Source organism: Bufo bufo, chromosome 10 (assembly GCF_905171765.1).
Source record: "Bufo bufo chromosome 10, aBufBuf1.1, whole genome shotgun sequence".
In the NCBI taxonomy this organism is placed as follows: domain Eukaryota; kingdom Metazoa; phylum Chordata; class Amphibia; order Anura; family Bufonidae; genus Bufo; species Bufo bufo.
Window position 1 is genome coordinate 129,359,319 of NC_053398.1, and position 14,017 is coordinate 129,373,335.

The window sequence follows — 14,017 nt, forward strand, 5'->3', positions numbered from 1 at the left end:
ATTATCGTACCGACTTCTAATCCGCAGCAACCAGTTATTAGACTGTAGCAGGTTAACACAGTCTGGGCCAGTGATGGCTAACCTCCGGAAACTACAACTCCCAGCATGCTCCATTCATTTCTGGGGAGTTCCGAGAACAGCCAAGCAAGTGTACATCTTGGGAGTTGTAGTTTTACCACAGCTGGAGTGCGGGAGGTTAGCCATAACTGGTCGAGGCGTATTGTTATTGGAAATGTCACAAACATCTTTATGTGAGGATTAGAGATGAAACGCGCTCAGTCAACCCCCCGACAGCAACCGAATCTTCTACTATTTTATTCATATTTGCTGCATATAAAATGATCAACCCTGAAATACGGATCTGTACGCCGCCATTTCCAAAGGTGAAAATTTTTGGGGGGAAAGTTTGTAGATGTAAACGCTTTAAAAAAACTTTAATAATAGGTTTAATCATGAAGATAAGGCCTCATACACACGACAGTTGTTGTGGTCCGCATCCGAGCCGCATTTTTTGCGGCTCGGGTGCGGACCCATTCACTTCAATGGGGCCGCATAAGATGCGGACAGCACTCCGTGTGCTGTTCGCATCCGTTGCTCCGTTCCGAGGCCCCACAAAAAAAATATAACAAGTCCTATTCTTGTCCGTTTTGCAGACAAGAATAGGCATGTCTACAATGGGCCGCCCGTTCCGTTCCGCAAACTGCACGGTCGTGTGCATGAGGCCTAAAGCTGCACTGTATGAGGGACAGAAGATGTGGTATCATCCGCAGCGCACGTGGTGCAGGTGTAATTACAGCTCCTCTGTCCCCATTCACTTCTATGGGACGGCTCCTTTCTGTTCAAGTGTATGGGGAGGAGCCGTAATTACAGCGAGCAGGTAAACAATGAAGGGGGGGGGGGGCTGCGCTCATACGCTCAGCGCGGGGTGCCGGACCTCCGCTGATCCTGAGGATAGGTCATCAATATAAATAAAGTGGACATTCCCTTTAAGTCCTGGAAAACGCCTTTAACTGCATGCTATATGTGGCTGTCTGCTTTGTTCCCATAGTGTACCAGGCATATACAGCATGGACATTATGTGAACTGGGAGAGTGACCCCCTGCGTTTGGGAAGACATTTTACTGTCCTTCGTCTTGTCTAAATGACGTCACTCCAATCCGCTACGGCTGGCCGGGGCGTCCCTGTAAAGCAGCGTCAGGTCCATCAGGCTGCGCTGCAGCCACAGCCGCTGGTTTCTCTCCAGCATTATCATGGTGGCGTTATGACCCTGGTCTCGGCACCGCAGAACCCCCTTGCATTTTATGTAATGGAGCTGCCTGCACTGACTGCAGCGGTAATGGGGCAACTGTCCCGGCTGCAAGCAGGAGTGGAGCTGGTGCTTCCTTCTTTGCTCCTCCATCACTGCTTGGGTCTTCTCGGAGGAAGTCATTTGGGTTACCCTATGTCCGTTGTCTCTGCAGACCCTCACGTCGGAGCAGGAGAAGCTGTGGAACGTGCAGCACGGTGCGCAGCACTGCTGTAAAGATTGTTCTGAAAATACACAGTCGTGCATGACAAAATCCACACGTGGCACTTGATCGTGGCACCCGTGGTGTTCAGTGACCATTTTGCAGCCCCTGTTGACATGCCTATCCCAAGGTTCGTGACAGTCGTCACAAAATTGCGATATGTAGAGAACTTCTCCATTGGGAGTGGCGGTGACCCCGTCCACGGTCATGGATGACTTGGCAGCAGGGACTATCCTTGGCTCTGATACCACCAGTTTTTGAAGTCTTTCCATGCAGGCGTCTTCACCTCGCCAGCTCCTTCTTTCTTGGATGAGATCAGCGCCGTTCCTCAGAGTAGATCCTGAGCAAGACACGAGGTTGGCTAAGATATTGCATTCTACGTGAGCTGCCAGGAAGCCGAGGGCGGCTACCGCAAGAGCCCGCGGCTCGGGCAGAACTCGTATCTTCAGGGAAGTCCCATCTGCTTCTGGCACATAGTTTAACCTCGCCAGGGCTTGGAATATTGCATCCTGAGGAAGGGCCGCCTCCAGCGCGTGCACGTAATGTCCAGAGTACGTCTGGCGGGAGAGGAAAAGAAAGAAATGATGAGAGATTTAAAAGGAAAAGAACAGTAATCAACATCGGACCACTGAATCCCCCGGTCTCCAGACTGGAGCTTCTGGTGCCGATCCAAACATCTTATGGGCTTCAGAAGTGGACATGGACATATGAAAAGAACGCACATCTGAATAGCCCCATTGACTGGTATGTATCCGTGCGCTGTCCGTTTTAAAGACTCTTAAAAGAAAAAGGGTTACGTGAATAAGGCCGGGTTCACATCACTGTTTCATTTTCCATTTTTCTAAACCGTCAGAATAACGTAGAAAAAAACGGATCCTGTATTTCAAGCATCTGTTTTTGCCATTTCTGTCCGAGACCTCAGTCGGAAAAATGGCTAAAATGGATGCAAAATGTGCATAACGGATGCTTAAAACACAGGATCTTTTTTCTTTTTCAGACGGATCAGAAAAACGTAAAATGAAACGGTGATGAGAACGCGGCCTGACCAAAGGCAGAGACCGCGAGTTTTGTTTCTTGGCCGCGTTCACATCTGCGTTTGTCGGCTCCGGCACTGAATCCGGTCACTGTATCTAATGTATATGCCGACTTGTAGCCGGACAAAAAGATACTACACAAACCATTTTTTGTCTGGCTGAAAGCGGGCATATATGGCGGAAAACAGCCGGACCCACACTCACCGCAGCCGGACCCACACTCACCGCAGCCGGACCCACACTCACCGCAGCCGGACCCACACTCACCGCAGCCGGACCCACACTCACCGCAGCCGGTTCATCGTTCACTGTACTGGGACCAGCTGCTTTCCGGCATATATACTGGCTCTCGGGCGGACAAAAAATATAGTCTGTGTAGTTTTTTTTTTTGTCCGACTGCTTTCCAGCATATACAACGGTGCGCAGTGGTATCAGGTTGTGCTGGAAACGGTAAACTACGGCAGTCTGTTCCTCCGCCAGGAACATACTCCTGGATTTCACAGCGCAGGTGTGAACCCGGCCTTAATGACACCATTTTGTATGTAACGAAAAATCTTTTTTTATTTTTTTTTGGTGGTTATGAAAAAAAACTGCAGTTTCCATTATTAGGCCTCTTTCACACGGGCGTTGCGGGAAAATGTGCGGGTGCGTTGCGGGAACACCCACGATTTTTCCGCGCAAGTGCAAAACATTGTAATGCGTTTTGCACTCGCGTGAGAAAAATCGCACATGTTTGGTACCCAAACCCGAACTTCTTCACAGAAGTTCGGGCTTGGGATCGGTGTTCTGTAGATTGTATTATTTTCCCTTATAACATGGTTATAGGGGAAAATAATAGCATTCTGAATACAGAATGCATAGTACAATAGTGCTGGAGGGGTTAAAAAAATAAATAAAATCATTCAACTCACCTTAGTCCAATTGATCGCGATGTCGGCATCTCCGTCTGTCCCCTTTACTGAATAGGACCTGTGGTGAGCATTAATTACAGGTAAAGGACCTTTGATGACGTCACTCCGGTCATCACATGATCTTTTACTATGGTGAATCACCATGGTAAAAGATCATGTGACGTACCATGTGATGACCGGAGTGACGTCATCAAAGGTCCTTTACCTGTAATTAATGCTCACCACAGGTCCTATTCAGTAAAGGGGACAGAAGGAGATGCCGACATCGCGATCAATTGGACTAAGGTGAGTTAAATGATTTTATTTATTTTTTTAACCCCTCCAGCACTATTGTACTATGCATTCTGTATTCAGAATGCTATTATTTTCCCTCATAACCATGTTATAAGGGAAAATAATAATGATCGGGTCTCCATCCCGATCGTCTCCTAGCAACCGTGTGTGAAAATCGCACCGCATCCGCACTTGCTTGCGATTTTCACGCAACCCCATTCATTTCTATGGGGCTTGCGTTACGTGAAAAACGCACAAAGAGGAGCATGCTGCGATTTTCACGCAACGCACAAGTGATGCGTGAAAATCACCGCTCGTGTGCACAGCCCCATAGAAATGAATGGGTCAGGATTCCGTGCGGATTCTGTGCGTTCACCTCCCGCAACGCATCCGCGCGGAAAACTCGCTCGTGTGAAAGGGGCCTTAGATTTATAATTTTTTGCCGGTATAAATGACTGGTTCACTTTATTATATGGGTCACTTCCATACTCCCACAGACTGTGGGGACGTCAGCTGCGCGATCCGCCTGCAGTGGGGCGCGGGCCGCCCGGGACACTCAGACTCTCCACAGAAAAGGCAGAGGTGTTTTTTACCGTCCCCGACTTCCCCATTGCTGTATTTATTTCTTTCTTTTTTATTTTACTCTTATTATTAAATAAATAAATTGCTGTGTAAACAGTGCTTACCGCCTTTTGTTTTACTCATTTTGGGCTAAAAGGGCTTTTTAGTTAGTTTAGAGGTTTTATTATGGTGAAAGGTCCTCTTTAACAATGGTTTCTGTTCTACGACCTTCAGTTTGTGTGTCTGCGGACTATGGTCAGGCAGCAGCTCCGCTCTGAACTCCTGACAGCTCCTAAACGCCTTATGTTTATGAGGCGTCGGGGGCTCAGAGGTAAGGACTGCAGCTGGAGCTCATGGTGGTCTGCACTGAAAAGGAAGGTTGTAGAACAGAACCTGTTGAATATTTTTAATAAAGACCAATTAAAAAGATTTTTAGCTCAAAATATGTAAAATGCAATCATAAAATAATTGTTTTCATAGCTTTTAATAAGCGCCACGTATATGAGGCCCTGGGTATAAAAATCACAGAACTGGGGGTCTTCAGTAGGTGCCCATCTGCCATGGAAACCCACCAGCACCCTGCCACTGACCACCTAGATGCAGCGGTCACTATTGACTTTGGCATCTGGCGGTTTAAACATCGCGATGGCGGCTGGATTTCGACTGTTACGCCATCACCATGACGTACATCTCTCTAGCCTCAGCGCCACCACTGTTCGTCCAGGGTCACCACGGGGTTAAAGGTGGCAGTAACTAACCTTTATAGTGTGCAGCTCTGTCCTCCATGGAGTGATGTACAGATTGAGCGCCGCCTGCTCGAGGGTCTGGAAGGCGCGGGCCAGGTGCTGTAACGCCAGGAGCAGGTCGGCTTTGCCCTGGAGTCCGCAGAAGATGAAGTGGAAGGCATCGTTCTGGAGCAGGTCGTGCAGGTCGGGCTCCTCCAGGATCCTCTGCCTCACCTGGGCGGTGGTCCCGGGGTCCGCGCACGGAGTCAGCGCTTCTGAGACGGAGGCGCTGAGCAGCCAGCTGTGGTAGTGCGCCAGGAGGGACTCTGCACTCATCCTAGGACACACCGGAGATACAGGTCAGACATGTAACGGGCCGTCAATTTCAGATCTGAGGGGGTCCGACTCCCGGGATCTCCGCTGTGGATGGGACGAAGCTGCGACACCCAGAAGAGCCGCTACTGAGTACGGAGCAATGCACAGAATCACCACAGCCCCGCCAAACAGCTGACTGTCTCTACCTTACACCGTGCCCACTGCTGACCGTCTCCACCTTACACTGTGCCCACTGCTGACCGTCTCCACCTTACACCGTGCCCTCTGCTGACCGTCTCCACCTTACACCGTGCCCTCTGCTGACCGTCTCCACCTTACACCGTGCCCACTGCTGACTGTCTGCACCTTACACCGTGCCCACTGCTGACTGTCTCCACCTTACACCGTGCCCACTGCTGACTGTCTCCACCTTACACCGTGCCCTCTGCTGACTGTCTCCACCTTACACCGTGCCCACTGCTGACTGTCTCCACCTTACACCGTGCCCACTGCTGACTGTCTCCACCTTACACCGTGCCCACTGCTGACTGTCTCCACCTTACACCGTGCCCACTGCTGACTGTCTCCACCTTACACTGTGCCCACTGCTGACTGTCTCCACCTTACACCGTGCCCTCTGCTGACCGTCTCCACCTTACACCGTGCCCACTGCTGACCGTCTCCACCTTACACCGTGCCCACTGCTGACCGTCTCCACCTTACACCGTGCCCACTGCTGACTGTCTCCACCTTACACCGTGCCCTCTGCTGACCGTCTCCACCTTACACCGTGCCCACTGCTGACTGTCTCCACCTTACACCGTGCCCACTGCTGACTGTCTCCACCTTACACCGTGCCCACTGCTGACTGTCTCCACCTTACACCGTGCCCACTGCTGACTGTCTCCACCTTACACCGTGCCCACTGCTGACTGTCTCCACCTTACACCGTGCCCACTGCTGACTGTCTCCACCTTACACCGTGCCCACTGCTGACTGTCTCCACCTTACACCGTGCCCACTGCTGACTGTTTCCACCTTACACCGTGCCCTCTGCTGACCGTCTCCACCTTACACTGTGCCCACTGCTGACCGTCTCCACCTTACACCGTGCCCACTGCTGACTGTCTCCACCTTACACTGTGCCCACTGCTGACCGTCTCCACCTTACACCGTGCCCTCTGCTGACCGTCTCCACCTTACACCGTGCCCTCTGCTGACCGTCTCCACCTTACACCGTGCCCTCTGCTGACCGTCTCCACCTTACACCGTGCCCACTGCTGACCGTCTCCACCTTACACTGTGCCCACTGCTGACTGTCTCCACCTTACACTGTGCCCACTGCTGACTGTCTCCACCTTACACCGTGCCCACTGCTGACTGTCTCCACCTTACACCGTGCCCACTGCTGACTGTCTCCACCTTACACCGTGCCCACTGCTGACTGTCTCCACCTTACACCGTGCCCTCTGCTGACCGTCTCCATCTTACACCGTGCCCACTGCTGACCGTCTCCACCTTACACCGTGCCCACTGCTGACCGTCTCCACCTTACACCGTGCCCACTGCTGACCGTCTCCACCTTACACCGTGCCCACTGCTGACCGTCTCCACCTTACACCGTGCCCACTGCTGACTGTCTCCACCTGAATCTCCCACCATGCACTGTAAAGGGGATCTGGTGTCCTTTTGAATCACGTAGCAGTCGAGCCCCATTGCAAATCAGTAAAAGAGACATTGGTCGGACCCAAAAAATATATAAGTGGGTAATTAATAGTTTCTGACTGGAAATTAAATGGGTTCCCAGTCACCTCTCTCCCCTGACGACCTCCCGACATTTACCGACCCCACTGCAGTGAATGCCTCTACTGCCCCTGCCACCCCTAGGCTGGGACAACGCCCACAAGAGCGCCCTCTGCAGGCACTGACCTCGGAGCAGTCTGCGCCCCCCAGGACCTCTCACCTGCCGATCGTGTTAACCGCTATAGACTTCCTGGTGGCGCCCCGCCCACACCTCGCCGATAGGCCCTTCCCGGTAACTGACACGATTATCTGTACGCTGATTGGTGTATTACCTACGATCTGTACGCTGATTGGTGTATTACCTACGATCTGTACGCTGATTGGCGGGGGGATTGTCTGGGCTGAGTCACTGAACGGCGTGACTGAGGGGAAAGAGGAAGCGAGTGGAGGAGACTGGTCACCGAGCAACCCGGGACCTACACAGCGCAGCACCGCCGAGTGCACACAGCCCCACCTCAGCTGTGCTCCACATAGAAAGCTGAGTCACTGTGCACGCACATTACCCGTCACATCCTGTATTATACTCCAGAGCTGCACTCACTATTCTGCAGGTGGAGTCACTGTGTACATACATTACTTATCCTGTACTGATCCTGAGTTACATCCTGTATTATACTCCAGAGCTGCACTCACTATTCTGCTGATGGAGTCACTGTGTATTGTATTATACTCCAGAGCTGCACTCACTATTCTGCTGGTGCAGTCACTGTGTACATACATTACATTACTTCTCCTGTACTGATCCTGAGTTACATCCTGTATTATACTCCAGAGCTGCACTCACTATTCTGCTGGTGCAGTCACTGTGTACATACATTACATTACTTATCCTGTACTAATCCTGAGTTACACCCTGTATAATATCCCAGAGCTGCACTCACTATTCTGCTGGTGCAGTCACTGTGTACATACATTACATTACTTATCCTGTACTGATGCTGAGTTACATCCTGTATTATACTCCAGAGCTGTACTCACTATTCTGCTGGTGAAGTCACTGTGTATATACATTACTTATCCTGTACTGATCCTGAGTTACATCCTGTATTATACTCCAGAGCTGTACTCACTATTCTGCTGGTGAAGTCACTGTGTATATACATTACTTATCCTGTACTGATCCTGAGTTACATCCTGTATAATACTCCAGAGCTGCACTCACTATTCTGCTGGTGCAGTCACTGTGTACATACATTACTTATCCTGTACTGATCCCGAGTTACATCCTGTATTATACTCCAGAGCTGCACTCACTATTCTGCTGGTGAAGTCACTGTGTACATACATTACTTATCCTGTACTGATCCTGAGTTACATCCTGTATTATACTCCAGAGCTGCACTCACTATTCTGCTGGTGCAGTCACTGTGTACATACATTACTTATCCTGTACTGATCCCGAGTTACATCCTGTATTATACTCCAGAGCTGCGCTCACTATTCTGCTGGTGCAGTCACTGTGTACATACATTACTTATCCTGTAGTGGGGTTTTCTTATGAAATGTATTTGTCGCTTCTCACAGGATAGGTGATAAACATCAGATTGTAGGGGATCTGACCTCTGCCCCCCATGATATGGAGACCGAGGGGTCACCAATCCCCTCCCTGAAGGGAAGAGTAACGTTCATGTCGCTCCACAGCCCCACAGGTCGGCAATCTTAGCTGATCGGCGGGGGTGTCAGGAGTCGGACCCCACCAATCTCATATTGATGACCCCCCTTTACAATAACCGATCCCCTGTCTACAGAATAAATGTCTGACCGGTGGGGGTCCGATGACTGGGGTCCCCGCTGGTCACGAGGACGGGGGGCTGTGTTTCACCGCACCACTGCTCCATCCTTTCTCTGGGGTCCCCACCAAACAGGGGAGTGGGGACCCCAGTTCTCATGACCCTGCAGATACAGGGGTGCGTTGTTGTAATGGGACTTTAAGGGTTACATTTGGCCTCTTTCTTGGCTCTGTTCACACAGTGTTTCAGCCTGATGCTCGGCATCGGTATCTGCAGGGTCCCCAATCCCCTCCGTGAATGGAAGAGTAGCGTTCATCCGCTTATCCATAGGGTTCCATACAACTTTCCTTCTTCTCTTCAGTTCTAGTTCTACCTCCAGGGGGCGCTCACTGACAGGGAAAGCCCGAGCCCTGATCCGTTTTACGCCCATAGGCACGCGACGACTTTTATAAACTTTCCTGAGCCGAGATTTATTAACCCTTCTTATTCCCAGACTACTCATTTGGATTTTTGAGGACCATCTAAATACTGTCCCAAAGAGCTTGCAGTCAGTCTTGAAGTGTCCTTTCGTGCTGATAGGACATGTTGGTAGGAGGTGGGGGGTGGGGTCTGGTCGCTTTAGTTTGGGGTGGGAGTCTTCGGGGAGGTATGGAGGATTTTGGGGAGGTGCCGTGAGGAGCTCACTATTAATATTGAGACTCTATAGCCGCTCTCTCTGTTTGGTTCCTTCGCGGTCTCGGTTCCTGCTGTCCAGACGGTCGCTATGTCCACGTCACAGAGGCTGGTTCTGGTTCTCGGGGGAGCCGGTACCGTTGGGTCAGGGATTGTGAAATGTCTTTTGGAGAAAGGTAGGGATTTGCTGGTGGTGGTCCTGATCCTAGGACCTGGTATCTCGCCGGTGATGGTGGGCTTGCGGTGGTTCATCCAGGCATTGTCCTCCTTCTCGCCGCAGGGTTCCAGGTGGCCGTCATCTCCAGAGAGAATTCCCGCTTGGAGAAGCTGATGAGTTTTGTGCCGGCGCAGCACAGGGAGAGTCTTCACACCGTGGTCGGAAACGTGGGTAAGACATGTCAGGAGGTGTTGTCACCTGGCCACGGGAGGTGCACCGTGGGGATTACAGCTCTGAAGGGCAAGTGAAGCCCACATTCCTGTGATCCCCATCCTATCACATTTCTCCAGGCTCAGTCTGTGAGATGGCTCGCTCTGGGATATTTTGGGAGGGGTTTGCCGGCAGCGCCGTCTGGCTTGTTGACCCTTTCTGTCTGGGTTTTGTGCAGGTTCGGAGCAGAGGGCGCAGGAGGCGGCAGCGGCTCTGGTCAGCAGAGTGGGAAAGGTGACCGATGTGGTGTCCTCGCTGGGGTTCAGCTGGTGGCAAGGAGGTCCACCCCATACACAGTCCTTGCAGGAGCTGCAGAGGGTACGCAGGCAATGAGACATGCTTGTCCTGAGTCTTTAGAACTACAGCTGGATACAAGCAGTGAACCGCCGCATGGGCATGGGGTTTGTGTACCAAGAGCTCACAATCTATGTCAGGTAGGAGTCTTCAGGGAAGGACATTGAGGATTGTTCTGTGTTAATGGGGTAGATTTATCCACAGACCTGACAAATAGCACAAGGACAGGAGCCAGATGACATACTCCTCTCAGCTATGTGAGACTCCTCCGTATGTATCAAACGCATCTCAAACTGATCTTATATCTATCTATCTCCTATCTCTCTCTCTCTCATATCTACATTCTATCTATCTATCTCATATCTATCTAATATATCTCTATCTATCTATCTAATTTCTATCTCTCTCTCGCTTCTATCTCATATCTATCTATCTATCTCATATCTATCTATCTATCTATCTATCTATCTATCTATCGCATATCTCTTTTCTGAATTACATCAAGCTCAGCTGTATGGACCTTGAATGGTCAGACTTGGACCTTGTCAGGGGAGATAACATCACTTCTCCATTTTCCAGTATGTTGGAGAATTCCCTTGCAATGAACGTGTTCCTTCAATGTTCTCGATGGAAGGAGAAGGCTTTTGCCACCACATAAATGATCCACAGACCGTCAGATCTGTTGCTTGTTCCGTGGGATAAATACATTTTTAGAAAACCTCCCCGAGAGGTCATTACGTAGCTTTACTAGAGGATCCCTGAAGTCACCTGTGGTGTGCTGGGTGTCCACTGGAAGCCTTCATAGATACAGATAGATGTCTCCATTCACTATCTCCAGAAGGTGTTTTCAGGGAGAAGTGGCCACCAGTAAATCCAGATCTGCAGATGAACGACTTCTGGATCCATTGTGTCTTTGCAGGTGCTGGACACTCTGCTCCTCAGCACCTTCACCTCCTGGAAGGCCTTCTTTCCCTTGGTGAAAGATAATCCAAATGGAACGTACACCTTTATTACAGGTAGGTGGACTCTCTGCTCCCCTGTGTCACCTCCATATCAAAGGCTCATTCACACTTCTGTATGCCGCTGTCGCATTACGTTTTTTGTTATTTTTGTAAGCTTTGTGGTTTTTTTTTTTTCTTTTTATAGCTTTTTTTTGTAATCAAAGTGCAATTTACTTATACTAGCCCTGCATTTTGCTACAGGAAAGTATGTAACCCCCCCTCCCCCATATTACCACTTCTGTAAACCCAATATAAAAAAAAGCCATGAAAGGAATCATTTATATTGTAATTTATTTTAAGCAGGTCCCAAAACCCCCCACGATAGATGTCTGAGACAAAAACTGCAGAAAATGAGGCAAAAAAAAAAGCCATTGACCTAAAAAATGCAACACGAGAAAATACTGCCTGTTCGTCCGGCACTCCGGCTGTGGTAAAACTACAACTCCCAAGATGTACACTTGCTTGGCTGTTCTCAGAACTCCATAGAAATGAATGGAGCATGCTGGGAGTCGTAGTTTCACCACAGCTGGAGTGGCGGAGGTTAGCCATCACTGCCTGACAGCTGACATCTGGAGCTGCCTAAAAACACTGCGAAAAAAACAACAAAAAATGCAAAAATCTTAAAACTCAGAACACAGACTTTATGAAACCGTCCTGACATGTTTTTTTTTCTGTCACTTAAAAAGCGTTTTATCCACGTCTTATGTAGATTTGCGCATGGCGTTTTTTTGCCCAGTACACCGCCTGTTCCAATAGATTTGTATTGGCACCGCTTTTAGCCTATAGAAGTCAACGGGTTAACGTTAAAAATGGATGTTCTGTATTTGCTTAGTTCGCACACATGCAGATTTCAGCCATATTACAAAAATAAAAAAGAAAGTCAAACCTATCACAAAAAAAAAAAAATATATATAAAAAAAGCCGTTCAAGCACACTCATCCTTAGGGCCGTACGCGTCGCTTTCTGCTGAAAATGGAGTTTGCTATTGTGTAAACACCCAATGGTTTTAAAAAAAAAATGCATTAAAAACTGTCAAAAAACGCTCAAAATCCATTGTGTGAACATCCATATTTGGTCTGTATTTCCATACGGAAGTGCGAACGAGCCTTCAAGTTGTAGTTGCCTTTTTAGTCATCTCCAACACTTGGGATATTTCCGTGAAGCTTATGCAGTTTTTCACATCCACCTAGGGGGCGCTGGCGAACGTTTGCTTATGCCCGGCACTGGATTCCTAACCTTGGGCGCAGCAGGAGCCTTGGCGTTTTCTCAGGTGGTTCGTGAGGAGTATCCGGATATTCCTTGTAAACTAAATGAGGTTTGTGTCACATAGGTCAGAAATATGGTTAAAGGCGGGGATGTAAATGGATAACAGGGGGGGCTCTTAATGTTTTTGATGGACCTTACCCAAGCTCATGGACATCTTCAGTAGAAGTCTCACCTTCATCTCCTCACTGTTTTTTGCCATTATCAGGTAAAAATCAACATGGGAGTGGCTCCTCCGGAGCGTCTTGGACCTGGGTATGTGAGTCACTTGGAGGTAGGAGAAGCAGTTGCGTCACTGGTGGAAAAACGGAGGGTGTCCCACACAGTGCTGTGCGCCAACTCCACCACCGACCTCAAGACACTTATCTTAGAGGGGAAGGTGTGAGCTTTGGCATAAGTTCCCGTGTTTGAAACCTGACTCATATTCCATGTGTGAACCGTAACAAACCCTTCCACCATGAGCACGTGTACTGTGTCATCACTCCTTCTGCCCAGTAACGTCTTGGAGAACATCAAGGCCTTCATAATTCTCCATCTGCTTAGTTCCTGAACAAGTTCCTCTGATCTACTTGGGGAGAGTTTTTAAGCTTCATCCTTTGGAAACATTCAAAGAGGTCTGTCTCTTGAGGGCACCACCATTTCTTTCAGTGACCTGGGGACCAGATTCTAGATGGACAGTCCCTTGAAGAAGCTATGACTGGTCTGGTCTACTGGGTGATGAACTTCAGGGTGTCGTCCACTAGTTTATGACGACGCCTTCTACAGCCCCTGTTTCGATTTGCAGCCTGTGATCGTTCTGTTTTCGATTTCTCCGGGAGTTTAATAATGAAGAGATGATTCCATAAATTCATCCCCCGACCATCTGTTGTAATCTCTGATGGCTCCTACAGACTACACCCCCACCCCCCTTCCCTCACCACTCCAATCCCTGATGGGCTGTTCCATGTGAATTGAATAAATACGTGATGAAATAACGTTCTTGCGTGTTGTGTATGTAAACCCATTTACAGCTGCATGAGGTTACCATATGTCCTACATTTGATGCTGGTGGAAGATGAAGACTGCTGGTAGAAGTGAAGAGGATCCACGGCTGGGTGACGGCCAAAGAAGGAGATGGTGAACCACTGAAATGCGTAGCAAATTAAGGTCACAAATATAAAAGCTGGAGCGGAAGATCTAGCCTCGAACCCGTTCTTCTAGAAGCAGCGGTTAGTATCTGTCCCAGCGTCCATGGGCAGGCCACCTCTACCTTTACACATCCATAGTGAGATATCTACCTGCAAGACCACACATGGTCTCAACTGGACAAAGCTCTCTTTTGCCTCCTTTCCCAGTTCTAATGTGACGTAGGTTCCACAATTGTCTGTTCCTTCCATAATGCTAGTCAATTCCACGAGGAATGCCTCTGCAGCCCAACTAATATGTTCTTTTTTTTTTTTAGAGAGGCAAGCCAATGGATACCTAAGTAAGGCCTCATTCACATGACTGTATTATTGGTCC

The 14,017-nt window shown here is 49.3% G+C and overlaps 2 protein-coding genes across 3 annotated transcripts; one reads left to right on the top strand and one right to left on the bottom strand.

The window, feature by feature from the left end:
• Positions 1–1,112: 1,112 nt before the first annotated feature.
• SPATA2L (spermatogenesis associated 2 like) lies at positions 1,113–7,341 on the bottom strand. 2 transcript variants are annotated; one of them, XM_040410618.1, is made up of 3 exons: positions 7,291–7,341; positions 5,046–5,349; positions 1,113–2,065 (listed from the first exon to the last, which is right to left on the bottom strand). In XM_040410618.1, exons 2-3 carry the CDS (start codon positions 5,346–5,348, stop codon positions 1,148–1,150), a joined length of 1,221 nt encoding a protein of 406 aa, XP_040266552.1. In that variant the 5' UTR covers position 5,349; positions 7,291–7,341; the 3' UTR covers positions 1,113–1,147. The 2 variants fall into 2 exon arrangements, with proteins under 2 accessions (XP_040266552.1, XP_040266551.1); XM_040410617.1 differs by lacking the exon at positions 7,291–7,341 and adding an exon at positions 7,113–7,284.
• A 2,150-nt stretch (positions 7,342–9,491) lies between these two features.
• On the top strand, positions 9,492–13,491 carry LOC120981124. Its single transcript, XM_040410623.1, has 6 exons — positions 9,492–9,708; positions 9,813–9,920; positions 10,138–10,277; positions 11,173–11,269; positions 12,445–12,569; positions 12,726–13,491. The coding sequence occupies exons 1-6, from the start codon at positions 9,624–9,626 to the stop codon at positions 12,900–12,902; spliced, it is 732 nt and encodes a 243-aa protein (XP_040266557.1). The 5' UTR covers positions 9,492–9,623; the 3' UTR covers positions 12,903–13,491.
• Positions 13,492–14,017: the final 526 nt, after the last annotated feature.

Excerpts from the sequence above, each read along its gene's own strand:
- SPATA2L (XM_040410617.1), bottom strand. The coding sequence starts at position 7,165 with ATGTCGGGAGGTCGTCAGGGGAGAGAGGTGACTGGGAACCCATTTAAT. Across the intron at positions 5,350-7,112 it reads GGGAACCCATTTAATTTCCA|GATGAGTGCAGAGTCCCTCC; the intron begins GTCAGAAACTAT and ends GGTGTGTCCTAG. Across the intron at positions 2,066-5,045 it reads CAGAGCTGCACACTATAAAG|ACGTACTCTGGACATTACGT; the intron begins GTTAGTTACTGC and ends CTCTCCCGCCAG.
- LOC120981124 (XM_040410623.1), top strand. The coding sequence starts at position 9,624 with ATGTCCACGTCACAGAGGCTGGTTCTGGTTCTCGGGGGAGCCGGTACC. Across the intron at positions 9,921-10,137 it reads CACCGTGGTCGGAAACGTGG|GTTCGGAGCAGAGGGCGCAG; the intron begins GTAAGACATGTC and ends GGTTTTGTGCAG. Across the intron at positions 10,278-11,172 it reads CCTTGCAGGAGCTGCAGAGG|GTGCTGGACACTCTGCTCCT; the intron begins GTACGCAGGCAA and ends GTGTCTTTGCAG.